Raw genomic sequence first — 17,820 nt, 5'->3', positions numbered from 1 at the left:
AGCATCAGATGGGACAGATAGGCAGTGTGTCCCTGGGTCACTGTCCCTGAGAGCGCTATGAGGGACCTAGGCACGGGCAATGAGTGTGCTCGCCTGGAATGTTGGTGACCAGTCAGTGCAGAGGCGTCGGGGCCACCGGCGGGGATGCGGGAGTGGGGGAGGGGCGCGCCGGGTCGGCGGGCGGCCGGACCCGCAGCAGCACCCGCCACCGCCAGCAGGGGGCGCCGCGAGACCGCCGAACGCGCGGCCGGGCCTGACGTCAGCGCCCCGCTCGCTCCGGCTCCCGCTCTGGACTCGGCGCCAGTCCCGCTCCGCGCCGCGCTGCTCCGCTCCGGCTCCGGCTCGCCTCGGGCTCGGCTCGGGCTCCGGCGGCGGCGCCCCCCGCGCCGGGCCCCGGGACAGGCGGCGGCGCTCCCGCCATGTCCCGCGCCCAGGCGCTTGTCCTGGCGCTCACCTTCCAGCTCTGCGCGCCGGAGACCGAGACTCCGGCAGGTAAGCGCACGGCGGTCGGACCAAGCTTGCCCCGCTGAGCCCCGGGGCCCGTGGCGTAGCTCGGAAGAAAGTGTGAGTGTTGGGTGGCCAGGCGTTGTGAACGTGCTCCCTGTGTGTGTCTGAGTGTAGGATGTGCGGTTGTGTGCCCTGGGTGTTGTGTGACTGCGAATGTTGTGTGTCCGTGAGTTCCGTGTGCAAGAAAAGGAGCTGTGTTGTGTTTGCGAGTGTGTTGTGTTTGTGAATGTGTGTGCATCGAGGCATCGGGTGTGCGCTCTCTTGTGTGTCTGCCAGTGTGTAGTGTTTGTGCGGCCAAGTAGGTGATGTGTGTGTAGTGTGTGCATCTGAGTTTGGTTGCGTGGCCGGAGTTGTATCTGCTAATGTGTTGCATTTGTTTGCATTTTGTATGCCTTGGCCAGGAGTGCTGTTTGTGTGTCTGAGAATGGGTTGTGTGTTTGTGTTACGCATGTGGTCGGGGGCGCTCGGTGGATCCCGCCTGAGTGTGGATCCGAGGAAGCGTGTGTGGTGTGTGCTTGTGAGGTCGCGTGTGAGGGCGTGGGAATGGGTCCGGAACGTGTGTGTCCGCGCGCTGTGTACGTGTGGGAGTGTCTGGGGTTTGTGGTGTGCGCCGCCGGGGCTGCGTGGGTCCGTGTGAATGCCAAGTGTGCCGGGAATGCGTGTGTGGGAGCGAGTCTGGAGCGGATGTGAGTGTGTGAGTGTGTCCGTGTGTGCTGGCTGCGCGTCCAGGAATGTTGCGAGTGTGGTGCGCGCCTGGGCCGCGGTCGAGTGTGTGCCCGGGGCCGGGGCCGCCCGAGGGGGCGGTGGCAGGACGTGTGTGTGCGTGCGTCGTGTGCGCGAGTGTGGCGCGCTGGGCCGGAACAAGTTGTCGCGGCGGCGCCCCCTGGACTCCCGGGTCGGGCAGGGCCCGAGGCTCGGGAGGGAGGAGCGGGGCCCGCGGCCGCCGACTCCGGCCTGTCGGGCTGTTTGTTGTTTCGCAAGTTCCGCGCGGCGCTGGCGGGCGGCGGATCCGAGGCGGCGCCGGGCTGCGGGGCGCCCGGGCCAGCGGGGGCTCGCGGGGGGCGGCGGGCGGGGGCTGCGTCCCGGGGTGGGGGGCTGCGGCGTCGGGGCGCGGGCAGGGCCCGGCTGGCCGCTGCGGGACGGCGCCCCCTCCCGTGGGCGCAGGACGCGCCGCGGACGCCGGGGTCTCCTGGGACACTCCCTTGGTCGAGTCCGCAACTTTGTGCGGCCTCCTGGCTGGCCGGGCCCGCGGTGTATGTACGCGTGTGAGAGCGTGTCCGTGTGTCTCCGCGCTCCCGTCCTCTGTGTGATCGCGCTCTCGGGGTGTGTTTCGGAGTCTGGTGTCTTTCGGTGTGTGCGTGTTTGCGTACCTGAATGCGTGTATACGGAGCTGTGTCTGTGTGTCTGTGTGCGCGTCCGAGTGCGTGCTGTGCACGGTGTGTCGGGTGTGTGTTTGTGTGTGCGTGTCCCACACCCCACCCTGAGGCCTGGGATCCCAGACCGCGGCCCCTTCCCGCGGAGTTGCGGAGGTACCCTCCCCTCCTGGGGACACCCCCAACACCCCACCCCCACCTCCGGCTGGGCGGCTCCAGCCGGGTACCCCAGGCGCCCGACTAACGGGGAGACGCCCCTGGCCAGGCGGGATCAGAGCCGAGACACGTGCGGGAACCGCCTCCTCCCTGCTGGCCGCCAGCCTCAGACAAGGACCTCCCGGGATCGAGTTCGCGGCCCTGCCGCCCGCTGGGATGTCTCAGGCCGGAGCTCCCATAGCTTCCGGCTCTGGTTCGCACTTGGGCCTCGCCCTACAGGTCCGGAGCCATTGGGCACAGCTTTAGCTTTGACCTCCCGGTGCCGGAGAGGATGCCCAAGGCGACCTCCCTCCCTGTCCTTCCCCAACTCCTTCCCCATGTCCTGTAGCAACTATGTCTCCCTTCCCCATCCTGAGATCAAACTTGGGGGCGGGTATTGTAGGCTCCCCACCCCCACCTCTACCTCTCGGGTGCCCCAACTCCTGCTAGTAGTGGGGATTGTCAAGACCTGAGGTTTGGGAGTGAGACCTAGAGCAAGTTACTCCCATTCTTGATGCCTCAGTTTCCTCATCTGCCCCCTGGCATGATGATAATAGTGTATGGTACTTGGTAGTACCTTGTAAAGTTAGGCTCTATCTGTGAGTGCCAGGGAACGAAAGATGGGCTTGAGGGTTGTTACAAAGCCCCAGAGGCTGTGATTTGAACCCAGGGTAACCTGGGTTCAAATTCTGCCTCTGCCACTTGCTGTTCAGTTGACCTTGGGCAAGTCACTTCGCTTCTAAATTTCCTGGCCCCTTAGTAGCTGTTACTATTAGAGCTTAATTCAGAAACTGTTAATAGAGGATGTGATATCTCCCTGCCCCAGTCTGGGTACCGTCAGCCCAGCTTCCTGAGTGCCTCCCGAGTTTCCCGGGTAGGGCCGGTATGTGATGTCTCTGAGCGGAGCAAACCTGGCGGTAGTTTATTCTGCTGTGTTCTTGCTCATTTCGTCCTTTTGGTGCCTGGAGTTGTGGACAGCTGGAATGAGGGAGAGGCTGCCCAGTGGTTTCAGGTTGGGCAATAATGGCTTGTCTGGGCATCCCGCCCTTCCCTTCTCACTGGGGCTGGAGGAGGGGACTCGGCAGGAAGCAGCTAGTGGCCGGGGTGGGGTTGCTGAGCTCGGGGCACGCTGCTTGCTGGAGGCACGCCACCATGCTTTGGTGCTTTCATCCGCTAGGCTGGGCTTGCGGGCTGGCCTTTTCATACAGGGCTGGGGTAGCCAGAGTTCGAGGGGGTGCTTTGTGCCCTCTTCCTCCCTCCACCCCTTTCTCTCTCCCTGCATCCTGTTGCGCCCTGTCTGTGTGCCGCCTCGGAGGCTCTCTCATCTGTCCCCTTCTCTCCATCTGGAGCCGTCTTTCACCTGCAGGAAGGCTCCAGCCTTTTCCCTCCACCATGCAAGGATCTTACTAAGATTCATTTTAAACCGGCTTTAAAACCCTCTCAAGGCTCCCCTTTGCTTTCAGGGCTATGTCCTTGCCCCTTGGCCCTGTTGCTTGCTCCGGCCCCTGCCTGCCTGTCCAGGCCCATCTTGCTTTGTGTCACTTGCCCTTTGCATCCTGTGATCTAGCCAGCCTGATCTTCTTACCAGTAGCCCCCTAAGTGCCTATGGCTCGCCTGCTCCTCTCCGGGCCTTTGCACAAGCTGTGCTTTCTCCCCAGAACTCTCTTAACTCCACCTCTCGGCAGGCGAACTCCTGCAACTTGTGCAGCTCTCAGCTTAGACATCACCCCGTCCCTGAAGCCTTCCTTGGTTATGCCTAGTCCTAGCCCAGGAGGCAGGAGTGGGGGTTGATTGGATTTTTACTTAGCATTGTAATTATTGTAATTACAGTTCATTGGTCCTGTCTCCCTTACCAGACCTTGAGACCTGTGAGGACAGGGACTGGGTATTTGGTTCACCTCTGAATCCTTAGTGCCAGGCACAAGGCCTGGCCCACCCGGTCTAGATAAATGTATGTGACATGAAAGAATGAATGAAGTCTAGGGGATCAAGTTCAGAGCTTGAGACGCCAGATGGGGGCGCACTGACTCCACTGAAGGTAGAGATTAAAGAAATAGGGTTTCCCTCCAGGAATCTGGAAAATTCTACTGGGGGATGGTGTTGTGTTGTCAAAAGGCCATGTAGAAAGGGTCATCGGGGAGCTTTGAGTTGGGGCGGTTAAGTCCCTAGCAGAGACTGAAGGGAGCAGGTCTCCTGCCTGCTAGCCCCGCCCCCAGGCCCCAGCCCCACCCCCAGCAGCTGGCAAGGCCTGTCCAGCCCCCAGTCTCAGGCCTTTGTGACAGTTGGTGAGGCATTGAGTCTCAACGGTCTGTCTGAGTGTCTGGGGAGGAGGGAGGGCAGAGGGAGGGTGCTGCGTTAGGAGGGGGAGGGAAGCCTTCCGGAAGATCCTCCCTCCATCCTCAGTCCCAGATCCTGGGGTGGGCAGGTGGGATCATAGCTTCTGTCCTGGCTGCTGTGTGCTGGGGAAGAGGGAGGGGACCTGCTTCCTGGGTGGCCCTTGCGGGTGGGGTTGGGGGAGGATGGCAGAGGTGTGTGCAAGTGGGACTCTGGCTTCTGGGAAGTCAGATTTGGGGGTGTGTGTGTGTGTGTGTGTGTGTGTGTGTGTGTGTGATTGTAGCTGGGTGCACAGGGCATATATGTGGCCTGTCAGGGTGTCTAGCCATATCTGGTTACCCTGGTGTGGCAGGATCTGAGTTTGGAGTAAGGAGGTGCCAGGACCAGGTGCTTTGATCCCTGGGGAGCTTACACTAGGGTGTCTGGATATGCAAGTGTCGAAATCCTGGAGTTGGGTGCAGAGCTGTTATTTGGATGGGTGCTGTCACAGTACCTAGGTATGGGTATCCCAGGACCAGGGTATGGGAGGATCAGGGTGTGCAGAGGATGTCTCAGTGTCTCTGGATCGGAGGTGGGTGTATCCAGGAATCTAGGAGTCTTCAGGTTAGTGGATATACAGAGTGTCTCTGTATTGTGTCCAGGTGCCTGGTGTCTGGGTGTAGGGGTGCCACATGTCTGGATATCTGAGTGTGGGGGTATCTCTATATCCAGCAGCAGGGTGTCCACGTACTGAAGTATCCAGGTGTTTGTGAGTCTGGGTGTGAGGTGCCATGTCTGTTTGCACGTTTCGGTGTGGAGGTGCCCTGATGTCCTGTGGGGATATCCATGTATCCAGGAATGGGGTGTGGATGTGCTGGGTGGGAGTGTGCTGGTGGCTGTCCCCAACTGAGCCTGCGGTACCCCCTTCCCAAAGCCAGGAGCCTGGGAAGGAGGCCCCAGTGGTTCTGTTTCTCCATGGTTAGTCAGTCTAGAGCTTTGTTATCCACCAGAATTTTCTACAGTGATGGCAATGTCCTCTACCTGCATTCCCCAGTACGGTGGCCACTTAGTCACATGTGCTATTAAATTTAAATTAGTTAACATGAATGAAAATAAAAATTCCATCCCTCAGTTGCACAAGCCAGATTGCAAGTCCTCAAGAGTCACATGTTGCTGTGGCTGTCGTTGTGCTGGTCAGTGCAGGTGGAGAACATTTCCATCCTCTCAGAAAGTTCTGCGGACGTGTTGGTCCAGCGGTGTGAGGCCTGCCGCAGTTAGTGAGGCCTGGGCACCTCAGGGAGCAGAGATGTCTGGACGGATCATCACTCAGTGGCTGTGGAGAAAGATTTTGTTGAGTCCATGTCCCTTTCTCTGCAGACTCATTATTTCCTGCCTGGATTATCGCAATCGCTCCTCCTCGGTCTCCATCCTGCCATCAGCCTTTCGCTTTCTAATGCTTCACTACCCTGTGACCTGAATGACCTTTCTAAGCATACGTAGGATGCTGCCACTCCCTTGCCCCAAGCTGAAGGCTGCCCAGCACCCAGGAGACAAAACCTAAAGCCTGACATGGCAGACGAGGCCTTGTGTGACCAGCCCTTTCTTTCCAAGGCAGCTTCACCGTACACCTCCTCCCCGACCCACCTCCTGCCTGTCCACCTTCTGATCCAAGATCACCAGGCTTATGGCCTCTCCCAAAGCCTGCCACGTCCCTTCACACCTCTCTGCCTTAGCACATGCTGTGCCTTTTGCCGGGAACGCCCCTCCCTTTCTCACCTTGTGGGGTCTGCCTACTGCTCGGCCTTCAAGGTCTGGGTCCACTGCCTCTGGCGCAATGAAGCCTTCCCAGCCCCGTCCTGGCGCAGTTGGTCAGGTTTCTCCCATAATGCATATGTGACAGTGGGCTGCTCTTGTTTTCCATCTCCTTTCTCCACTAGGCCGGGAGCCCCCTGAGGAGTGGGCTGTGTCTTTGACATCTCTGGTCCCCAGGGCCCATGCATGGCTGGTGCCCACTAAGTGTTTGCATCAGTGCGAACCTCTGGGTGCACAGGGAAGGCTTGGAGCGGATAGAGGCAGGAGCTGGGCTCCAAGGGCAGTCGTGGATGGGTCAGTATGCCTCCTTGTCTGGCTCTGGGTGGGGGCTGCCATCGCCTGTAGCATGGCTGTGGGAGGACCCCTGAGGGGGGCAACTCAGAAGACTCTGCTACTGGATGGCTCATGAGGTCTTGGGCAGATTCTCAAGGTGCAGACCCCAGGACCAAGTGGTGACTCGGAAGGGACAAGGAGAAAGGGGGCTTAGGAGGGCTAAGGTTTGGGAGTTTGAGGGCAGAAGCTGCAGGGAAGGATTGGGATAGGGGTATTGGGAAGGGGTGGTGGGGGGTATATTTGATGGGCAGATCACAGCTGCAGCTAGGGTGACAGCTGAGGGATGGGCGATACCCGGTGGCAAAGGTAAATCTGGGGAAGAGGACAGCTGGCAATGAGGGGACAAGTGGTTCTGGGGGAATAACTGAGGGTTGGGAGACAGGTGGGGGATGGCGAGAACAGGGGGATGTGGGACAGCTAGGGATGAGAGGTGACAGCTGAGCGGTATCAGAAACTTATCCGGTCAGGACCGGTGGGTCTCAGCTGAGCGAGTGGGAAATGCATGCTCAGAATGTGTGTGTGTGTGTGTGTGTGTGTGTGTGTGTGTGTATGTTTATGTATGTGTGTGTGTATCCCTGTGGTTGTGCATGTGTGTCAGTATGTGTTTGTGCCTAGCATGTGGTGGTTAAGAGCATGAGCTCAGGGCCCAGACCATTGGGATGGTTCTAATCCTGGTTCCACCACTCCTAGCCATGTGACACTTGGGCCATTTACTGACCTCTCTGAGCCTTTAGTGTTTGTGAAATGGGGATGATAAAGGACACGCTGCTTGGGTTGTTGTGAGGATGTATTTTATGTTTGTGCATGTCTAGTTTAGAACAGGCCCTGCACATAGTAAGCACTGTAGGTGTTGACAGTGTGCATGTGTGCGGCTATCCTGTGTGCTCAGAAAAGTTTGTTCTTGGCTTCTGATGAAGTCCAGGCCTGGGAGGAGTCATGGTGGTGGGGATGGCAGGTCGGAGAGTGACTGGCCAGGATGGCTGAGTCTGGCTGAACTGTCACTGCCTCCCTCCTGTTCCTCCCATTTCCTGCCCACCCTGTGCCAGGGCCTAATCCAATAGGTTTGCCTCTCTGTCCCTCTTCTGTCCTGCCCCACACTGCCCTGCCCTGGGCTGGGGGCCAGGGGATACACTTTAATTGCCCAAAAGCTTTATCAGCAGACTCTGAAATCATTGTTTGGCTGCCAGCATGCCGGGGCCTTGCTCAGATATAAATACCTGGACAATGTGCTCAGCTCTGGATGGCCTGTCCTGTGGGTGGCAGCAGCTTCATCCTGTGCCCTTGGAGAGTCACTCTGGTGGGAGATGTTGGAGGATGGGGGACAAGGCAGACGAGGCCTCAGACCCCAACCCATGGATTGGGCCCGCCTAGCCTGGCAGGGCTGTAGGGACAGGGTTCTCCAGGGGTCTGGGTTCCCCTCCCCTCTGTTGCATCACAGAGAGGCACCACCGCTCTCCCCACAATGCTTTTGCAGTGTGCTGCGTCGTTGCTTTGCACTACATAAACGCACCGCATCACGACTCTGGACTGCTCTGGATGTGTGCTACCTGGGGTCCTAGATCTAGCATGCTTGCGCTGCACTGCATCTCAGCCCTCCACGGCACTGGCATTCTGCATTGCACCGGGCGTGTGGACTCTGCTGAGTTGCTGCACACTCTGCCTTTGCATTGTCCCACTGGACTGTGCCTCCACCCTGCAGCTGTCCTGCTGAGTGTATCTTTGCAGCTCTTTTTTACGCTGTGTTACTCTAATGGACGTCAGCGTTGCACTGGGAAGGTGGAGTCTCTTGGGTTTCTAGACAGAGCCCCTCACACTGCACCACTGCCTGAGACCAGCACATGGCTTTCTACGGCCACATTGCGTGTTTGCATCATAGAGCGTTTATGTTCTACACTACAGCACCTCACTGGACAGTCTGTGTTGCACTGGGCATCAGACTCTCCTGGGGTTCGCGCATAGCTTCTCGTGTTGCAGCACTGCACTGTGCCAACAGATGGCATGCTACCGCAACATTGCATCTTTGTATCACGTGTCAGCTCTGTAATGCACTGCATTATTGGATGGGCATCTGTACTGCATCTGGCATGCGAACTTTCCTGAGTTTCTGGGCACTGCCCCCTCTGCATTCTGCTGTTGCCTTGTACTAACACAGTGCACCCTTGCTTCAAATGGCACTTCTGTCCCACTGTTTCACTGCTCTGCACTGGATACGTGCCTTCTGGCCCAGCCCTTACACTGCACCACTGCTGCTGTAACGCTGACCTTGTGCTACCTCAGCCTTTCGCTATATTACCAGCAAGGTGTCTGTTGGCTGGTGTTGTCTCCCAGGTTTCTGTTTGCAGCCCCAGGTGAGCAACATCTTTGCATTAAGTGCCCTCCCTCAGTGCACCTCTGCCCCACATTGCACATGGCTCAGGGAGTCTATACCTGCAGTGCAGCTCGGGACCACTTTGTTGGGCTTTGGGACTGGTTTGGATTTTTGCGAGCATCACCGCTGCACAGTGACTGGCATTGCATTTGTGCACTGCACAGGGTACTGCCAAAAGCCTCTACCCTGCAGTGTACTTGTTTGCTGTCGGGTTGTGTGCAAGCTACTGGGTTTTAGGACTCAAGGCCCTTGCATAGAATCTACTGTTCCACATGGCATCTTCACCACACTCTGTTTTTGTACCACTTCCTACTCTTGCCCTCGAGTCTGCACCTACTCTGCTCCTTGGGGCTGTACTGAGCTTGCATTCCGGACTGGGCTGCCGTACCCACCAGTTTCTCCTGCACTGCGCTGCATCCTTCTCTTCCCTGTCTCTCTGTACTGTTCTGTATGCCTACGCTGGACACACCCTTCCCATGGGAATGCATGCGTGGAGCTCCTACGATGTGCAGGGCCCTGTGCTAGTGCTAGAAGAAGAAGAACTTGTAAGGCTTGAACTTAACCACCTCAGCATTTCTCCATACACCTGTCGTGTAGCGCTGAGCATCAGCCCAGTGTGTCACTGGATGCATCTCAGTGGTGCGCTGTGCCGCGTGCAGCTCTGGGGTACGCCCATGATGGCTATGGCACCTCACACTGCATCATGGCCCTGGCCAGTTCTGCCTTGCAGTACCCGATGTCCGTAGTGGGGTCTGTGCATACTGGGTGCTCTGCTCCCCTGCAGTGTATAACTGCATTCTGTGTCTGTGCACTGGAAAGCTGCTGCACTGCACTGTTGACGTGCCACACTGCGGCACTACACAGCCTTCTCTCTCCATGTGCTTTTATGAAGTACAGATCTCTGCACTGCATGGGTTTGTGCATAGCCTCGTGCCCCTCTACTCCACACTGTGTGTTCCTATCACACAGGGCGTCTGCACTGCAGGAGATCAGTGAACTCTGCCCACTGTATCTAAGCACAGCACAGCCCTCCACTCGGCCCTTCGCCTGTCTGGCATCCAGCCCTGGCCTGTACCTTCCCCTTATACTGCCAATATGGCAGCCCTATTGCTATCACTGGGATTTGTAGTGCATGTTGATCAGGGAGATGGGGAGCGGGTCTGGGGTAAGACCCCCTGCTGCATTTGGCTTCCTTCTATCCTCAGTGGAGATGGAAGGATGTTGACATTGCTGGGCTCTGTGTTGGCTTCTGTGGGTGGTACCAGCTCAGCTTTCTCTTCCTGTGGCCCAGCTCTGGGTGATCTCCCTGGTTGCAGCCATGCTGACCCCTGGGTGATTAGAAGATGGGCATATTGCTGCCAGCCCTGACCGTAATTAGTTGCTCATGAGTTCTTCAGGGCTCTATGGGCAGCTCTGGAAATCCTGGCCTAGCTTTGGCTGTGTTGACTGGGCAAGGAGAGCAGCAAGGTGGGCTGGGCCAGGCCCCTGGGCTGGAGTCACAGTCTTGGAACTGAGTGCAGTTGGTTGGAGTCAGACTAGCTGAAATCATGGGGTCAATCATCTGGCCACTATTGGCCATGCGCAGAGCTTGCGAGTGGGGTTCTAAGGAATGAGAAGCAGTCCTTGACCTCAGGCAGGGAGGAGGTGGGAATTAGGCCTGAGATGGAGCCATAGTTGGGATGGAGCACTGGAGGTAGGGCTGGGTTAGGCAAGAATTTCCAGGGCTGAGGCCAGTGTTGGTTCCAGGGTTGGGTTGGGCTACCTGGAATAGGGGTACGGCTTTGGAAGATGAAATAGACCAACGTTGTTGTTGGGGTTGTATTTGGGTTCCCCAGGCCACGGTTGGGGCTGTACCTGGGATTGGGGGAGATCCCAGCCCCTAAATTTGCAATCTGTTGGGAGAAGCTTTGTTTCTCCTGAATCATCCTTGGGAACTGGATGTTCTGTTGACAAACCAAAGGGCACGAAAGTCTGTCATTGCAAACAGGCTCTATTTACACGGGGTCTTCAGAAAACGCTGGTGGCAGCTGCAGCCACAGTGGGCGCAGTGTGGGTAAGGAAAGTCTGGTGCACAGTGCTTGTGGGGCTCACACACACACGTATGCACAGCTCCCCTCCACCCCACCACACACCCGCCTCCTCCTGAGACACATGCTCACCATGAATATGGCCTTGCGCCTTTGCTTTAAGTGTAGCACACCTACGATTTCACAGCGCCTGCCTGGGAGACCCCCGCTTTCAGGCACCCATACTCCCTCTGACATGCCTCTCCCCCATGGAGTCTCTCTCCTTCTTCAGATTATTCTTGCTCATGTGCACACTCATACGAGGGACTGGGGGAGCCTGTGGGGGTCCTGGCTTGATCCAACCCACCCTCTCTGGGAGGCCACCCCAGAGATGGGGTGCCCAACCGAGATTGTGTGCCCAAGGCTTGGACTAGGCCAGGGAAAGGGAGTAGGTGTGTGTGAACATCGGAGTGTGGTGCGTCTGCGTGTGGTGCGCGCTGCAGTCTGCAGTCAGGATTGCAGAGGGGGGAGCAAGCTCAGAGATCCCCATTCTCATTTCACAGGTGAGGGAGCAGGGGTTGGGAGAGGGCAAGTCACAGAGGGACTGGGAGCCTCGGTAGGAATACGGTGCAGGTCCCCTGCCTCCCAGCTGAGTATGGAAACTCACTCGGTACCAGGCTGTCCCGTCACTCTCACAGCCATGTACACAGGTGCGGGCGCCCACACACACACGCACGCACACACACACACACACGCAGCGGCCTGTGGAAACACGCATGTGGAGGTGTGGCGACCCGCACACCAGGGAGACTCCCCCTACTGCTCCAGCCCTGCCCCTTCCGTCACCCCATCTTGAGCCCGACTGGATGTGGCTGAACCATCCCCCTGCCTTCCCAAATTGTGGCTGACGGTTGCTCAGGCAACCGCCTTCCAGATTGGGGAGATTAGCTGAGGAATGTAGCTGGGCCAGTCTGAGCTGAGGCTGGGGGGGCTCGTGGGGGTCCTGGCTTGATTCAGCCCACCCTCTCTGGGAGGCCTCCTCAGGGATGGGGTACCCAAGGAGAGGCCTAGTCTTCTCCCTGTTCCCAGCCTGAGATTGTGTCCCCACGGCTTGGACTCAGCAGGGGGAAAGGAAGTGTGTGTGCCCGAACATTTGAGTGTGGAGCTGTGTGTGTGTGTGTGTGTGTGTGTGTGTGGTGCATCTGAGTGTTACTGGAATGTGCACTGTTTGTATCCAGGATGGGGACTCAAGGCCCCTTTTCTCACCAGTTCCTGATATTGAACTCTGGACCCCATGGTGGCTGGGCCCCAAGCTCCCTCCTGGTCCCGTTGTGCTCTCTGGAGAAGCCATCTGCCCTACTCATGGCTTACAGAATGTATCACTTACCTCACCTGAATCCAGGCACTTTCCTGCTCAAGCACCTACCGTGGCTCTCCAGTTTAAAATAAGACTGAACTCCTCACTTGGGCATTTAAGGCCCTCCATGATCTGGCCTCAACCTCCTTCCCTCCCTCCAGGCCCATCTGCCAGGGCTTCGGCCAGTCTGGGCTCCTCTCTGTGCTCTAACAAAGCGTGTTTACGCACGGCCTTCCTTTGCTCTGCTGGGCCCTTTGCCTCGAGTGCCCTGCCACCCATCTCTCCTGGCCAGAGTGACACCTGTCCTTCCAGGCTCTGCTCAGATGCAGCCTCCTCCAGGAAGCCTCTGCCCTCCTCCTACCCCCTCCCCTGAACCCCTTCTGGTGGCCTTGACCCTTCTCTGCTCTGCCTCATCCCCTCACCCTCACTCAGACCTGGAGGTCCCTGGGAGCAGGGTGGGATCTTAGTCATCCTCATGCCTCTAATAGTGCCAGCCTGGGACCCGCTTTGTACTGTCAGGGAGCAAATGTCCTGTGAACAAAGCTGAATTAACACACACGGTCAACAGAATATCAGGACCTTATTTTGTTTGTGCCGAGTCTCCTGGAATAAAGATGGGTGGTTTAAGTCTGAGCTTCTGTAAGTTGAAGCTGTGTGGCCTTGGGCAAGCAACTGTATCTCTCTGAGCCCATTTCTGTCTGCAAAATAGGAATAATAATAGTACCTGTTTTCTGAGTTGCTGTGAGGATTCACCAGCACAGGTGGTCATGGTGGTAGCTGGTGGCCCCCTCGCGGTGGTGTTGACGTGTGTGTGTGTATGTTTGTGCCCATGTCTGTGTGGATGAGTCCAGAGGGATTCCCTGCTATGGTTCTGAACTCGGATTTAGTCTGATTTAGTTTTTTTTCCACTGGTCTAGCAGCCTCCCCAGGAGTTGGGTTTCTTAGTGGAAAATGGGCCTTGGCTCTGGGGCTCTTGGCTCCTGAGCTGCCCAGACTGGAGGTGATGGGGGCTTTTCCTAGCACTGGGGAGAGCTGGGTGTTCCCATCCGGGGTGACCTGGGGCTCTCCTTGGAGAGCCTGGCCCCAGAGATGTTACCCCCTAAGGGCCATAGCTAGAACTGGGCCTGGCCTAGAGACACAGGTCTGGAGATGGACATGGATCAGGGAGAGGGAATCATTCTTGTTAAGGGGTCACTCTGGATGGGGTCAGTCAGCCTAAGAGGTCACCCTGGCTGGAGTCTGTTGTAGGCCATTTGGCATAGGTCAGGGGTCACTCTGGCCAGGGTCAGCCAATTTGGGCTCAGTCAGTCAGAATGGTGGTCATTCTGGCTGAAGTCAGATGGTCTAGGGCTCATTTATATGAGGTTGGGGCCACTCTGGCCAGGGACAGTCAGCTGGGAGCCAAACTGGCTGAGGTCAGTCTGAGATTCAGCAACTTGGGTCAGTCAGTCTGGGGGTGACTCTGGCTGAGGTCGGATGGTCTGGGGAGGTCACTCTGAGCAGAAATTTTGGTCCGGGTGTCACTCTGACTAGGTCAGTTGATCTGGGAGTCCTGGCAGGTCATGTGGCCTGACTCAGGATGGACAAGAGGAAGCCACGCACTGGCACTCCCAGGCTCACCCCAGGGCCATGGGTGAGACATCAGGGGCAGTGGCCTTGTTTTGTATGAAGGAATAGGAAGGGCCTGAGCCCCAGTCAGGGCTCTAGATCCTGAGCTTCCCTTCTGGCAATCCCTCTGCCTCAAGGAGGCCTTGGCTAAGACCCTTGGGGGCAGGCCCAGCTCAGGCTGAAGTCAGCTGTCCCCCTCCTCCAGAAAGTCCTCCCTGACCATCCCTACTAGCCATGTTCTCTCTGCTGCCCTATGGCCCTCCCAGCCCAGATGGGGTTAAAACCCACCTCCCACAGGACATAGGGCATGATGCTGACCAGGGCTTTTCAAACAAAGAGGCATACAGCTCATCCAAAGCCCTGCCCCAGCTCTGGAAAGAGTCTTCTTGAACTTCATTTCATCCGCTTGGGGCCAGTCTCACTCCCACATCTCATCATTTCACACTTGGCTGGAGTCTGGGGAGAGGAGAGGGAGACCCTAGCAATGGTGAGCCCCTTTGTGCCTGGCTCCGCTGAGTGTGTTTTTTCCTTATGTTACTTCACGTGATCTGCACAACAGATGAAATGTACAGAGCCTCCTAAAAGTGAAGTCACTTGCTGCATGTGAAAATGCCTAGCCCGGTGCCCGGCACATGGCGCTCACTCCCCAGCTGCTGTCTGGTCCTCCTCTCTCCTCTTCTTGAGCTTGGGAAGCAGCTCCGGTTTGCTGCTTCTACTATCGAAGGTTTTTCTGATAGAAAGCGTGGACTTGGGTTCAAATCCTTCCTTTTTTCTCAAGTGGCACATGTTAAGAGCTGCTATTTCCTGAGTGCTTACATGTGCGAGGCACTGTGCTAAGTGCACCATTGCATTGAATCCTCAACAGCCCCATGTGTGGATGGGGAAACTGAGGCTCAGAAAGAGAAGGGACCTGCCCACAGTCAAAAGGGTTGGCAAATTGCAGAGTCAAGATTCGATCCCAATTCTGTCTGATGCCATAGCCCACTCACTGATCTACCATGCGGTACTGTGGATGGGTCCCTTCACCCCTCAGAGCCTCAGTCACCTCATTTATAAAGTGGGGAGAAGTACCAGTGGCTGGAAGGCACCCTGAACAGGACTGGCATGATGAGCGTTTGCTTCCTTGCCACTTGCTTGGGCATTTTCCTGGGTCTCAGTTGCTTTCTACTACTCCTGGTGGAACTCCGAACACTAAGGTTTGGGAGTGAGGCAGGGGCCCAATTTGCAGTTCCTTTCTGAACCAATGATGTTCTCAGGTTTGGTAGGTGCCCAACTCAGGGCTTTGATGAGCTAAGATACGTGGACCTCATTACCAACCACAAGACTCACATCTATTTGACTCCTCACTTCCTCCCTCCCTTTCTCATTTAAACTGTTCATATTTGTTGCAAATCATGGGAATTTGCTTTCTCTAGTCATCCATGTGCCTAGTCCACATGTGACTGTGCGTTTGCATGTCACGTTCATGCAGCGACCTAAGTTAGCTGACATTGGGCAATGACTGAATCTTGTTGACATCTGTCAGGTAGGAATAACAGTGGTGCCAGGCTCAGAATGCGAGGCCTAAACGAGACTCTGCGCTTACACCGTTTAGCATCGTGCCAGGCTTGTAAGCGTGAGATGACTGGTGGCAACTGTTGTGATTTTTAAGGAGATACTGTCAGGCTGGCTTAGGGCATCCATGCTCCTGCCAGGCGCAGGGCCCTCTGTCTGTCCTCTATCTGAAGAGGGAGGGGCAGGTGGCAGAACAGTGAGTAGTAGCCAGGAGATCTTGGTTCAAACCCCGCCTCCATCACTAGTGAGCTGTGCGACCCTAAGGAAGTCACTCAATCTTTTTGGGCCTTAGTTAGGGTTAGGGTTAGGGTTAATTCTCACTCTGAGATCAGGACTAGAATTATCTATTGGGGATAATTCTAGTCCTGATCTCATGGGTTTTTTGTGAAATTCCAGTGATGTAGCAATCATAACTAGTTTTTATCGAGGAGAGTCTTTGATGGGTGGTTGAGCAGTGGGGGGGTCCTAGGAAGTACTGGGGGAGTGGGCAGTGTGGGGATGTCTTGGTATTGGGAGGAGACAGTGAGGGAGGACCTTGGGAGGACAGAGGGTGGGGGAGGGAGAGTTTGTTACAGGGAGGGAGCAGAGCAGTAGGAAAGGGCCTGAAGAGAGGGAGGGGGAGGGCGGGCCTGGGCGGAAGGAGGGGAGAGTGGGGGCTACCTTCCAGGAGCTGTGCTGTCCAGCAGCCCTGCCCTAGCCTGGGCTAACCAGGCCATGCCCTCACAGCTGGCTGCACCTTCGAGGAGACGAGTGACCCAGCAGTGCCCTGCGAGTACAGCCAGGCCCAGTACGATGACTTCCAGTGGGAGCAAGTGCGGATCCACCCTGGCACCCGGGCCCCTGCGGACCTGCCCCATGGTGAGCCTCCTCTTCATTACCCTTCCCCCTTTTTCTCCTTCTAGGGGCATCTCTACCCACCTGCTGTGTGACCTTGGGCACATTACTTAACCTCTCTGGGCCTCATCTGCTTTTGCATCTGCAATGACATACATGACACTGGATGTGGAGCACTCTGGACACTGTCTAATTGTGCATGTCAGGTAGTTTCACTTGTAAATTGGGTGCAGGTTCAAGTAATCAAAGGCCCTTATAGCTGTGAGCCAAAACCAACTTCCCATTATTCCCCGGACGGCTTAGCTCAGGACCCACCCACTCCTACCAGGTCTTCCTAAAGCCACCACCTTTGGAAGGCTCTCTTCAAAGGCTCTCTTCTCCTGGACAGCCTTTGAACCTAGTCTCCCCAGGAACTGAAGATGCTGAAAGAGCAGTAACACCAGGGCTAGGTGGGTATAAAATCTTCCTTCCTCTGCCCTCTTCTTCCTGGAAGTCCCAGATCCTTCCCAACTTCCACCTTGCTTTGCCCTATTTCAGGATGGGGTACTTTTGGCATCCTGAGCACTGGACTGGGAGTCAGGAGACTAATTACATGGATTCTAGTATTGGCCTCTTGCTCTAATGATGGCCCATAGAGCACTCATCCCAAAGCCATGTAGACCTGGGCTCAAATCCTGGCTCCGTCACTTTACCAGCTGTGTGACTTTGGGCAAATCACTTAACTTCTCTGAGTCCCCTTTGTCTTATGTCAACAGAAAATAACCCAAACTCTGTAAAGTAATTTGTGCCATGCCCAAGAAGCCTTGAGCAAGTGGACTCGCTGTGGTTGGGTTACAGTTTGGTTTTATACATTTCAGGAAGACAGGAATTACACATAAAGTCATAAATCAATACATGGAAAGCATACATTGGTTGAGGCCTGAAAAGGCAGGACATCTTGAAGCAGGGCATTACAGGTTATAGGTGTGTTTAAAGATTCCTTGATTTGTGATTGGTTAAAGAAATGAAGCTTTGTCTAAAGGCTTGGAATGTTTTAAGTTAAGACAAGGAAGTCTGTTAATCAGACACAAGCCACTGGACATATACAGGACATATACCCAGACTCCAGTGGTTTAAGCTTTGTCTTGCATAGCCTTAGGCCTGTTAATGAGTCACAAAGGACATGTCCAAGAAGGGAGAGGGGGCATGATGAGGCATGTCTGACCTCCCTTCTCATGGCCAGAAACTCAGCTTTAGGATATTTCTGGGGTCTCTTTGGCCAAGAGGGGGTCCATTCAGTCAGCTGGGGGCTTAAGATTTTACTTTAGTTCACATTTAACTGTCAAGTTGGGAGAACAGTAATCCATTCCACAGGGTTATTAGATAATGCCTGTAAAGTGCAGAGGGTGGCATGTAGGGGATCAGCGTCCAGTTGCTATTGTTGGGGGTATCTGAGAGGGCCCAGTTACTCATGTCCCTCTTTGCTAGGTGCAGAATCAACTGGGAATTAAGAAAAAGATAAGACAGATGAAGGCCAAAGTACCAACTTTATCACTGATAAAGACGTGTCAGAGGACATAG

The 17,820-nt window shown here is 56.0% G+C and overlaps 1 protein-coding gene across 3 annotated transcripts in view; it reads left to right on the top strand.

The window, feature by feature from the left end:
* The first annotated feature begins 344 nt into the window (after window positions 1-344).
* PTPRU (protein tyrosine phosphatase, receptor type, U) overlaps window positions 345-17,820 on the top strand; it is an 80,220-nt gene continuing 62,744 nt past the window's right edge. For 2 of the 3 annotated variants that reach the window (XM_012646001.1, XM_012646000.1), the window contains exons 1-2: window positions 420-492; window positions 16,153-16,284. In XM_012646001.1, the coding sequence (XP_012501455.1) occupies window positions 420-492; window positions 16,153-16,284 (205 nt within the window). Of the gene's footprint in view, window positions 493-16,152; window positions 16,285-17,820 lie in introns of all 3 variants that reach the window. The other variant, XM_012645999.1, reaches the window with a different exon arrangement.

Source organism: Propithecus coquereli, unplaced genomic scaffold, assembly GCF_000956105.1.
Source record: "Propithecus coquereli isolate 6110/MARCELLA unplaced genomic scaffold, Pcoq_1.0 Scaffold239, whole genome shotgun sequence".
Taxonomy (NCBI): domain Eukaryota; kingdom Metazoa; phylum Chordata; class Mammalia; order Primates; family Indriidae; genus Propithecus; species Propithecus coquereli.
Note: the sequence above shows the minus strand (reverse complement) of the source record. Positions and strands in the feature narration are given on the sequence as shown.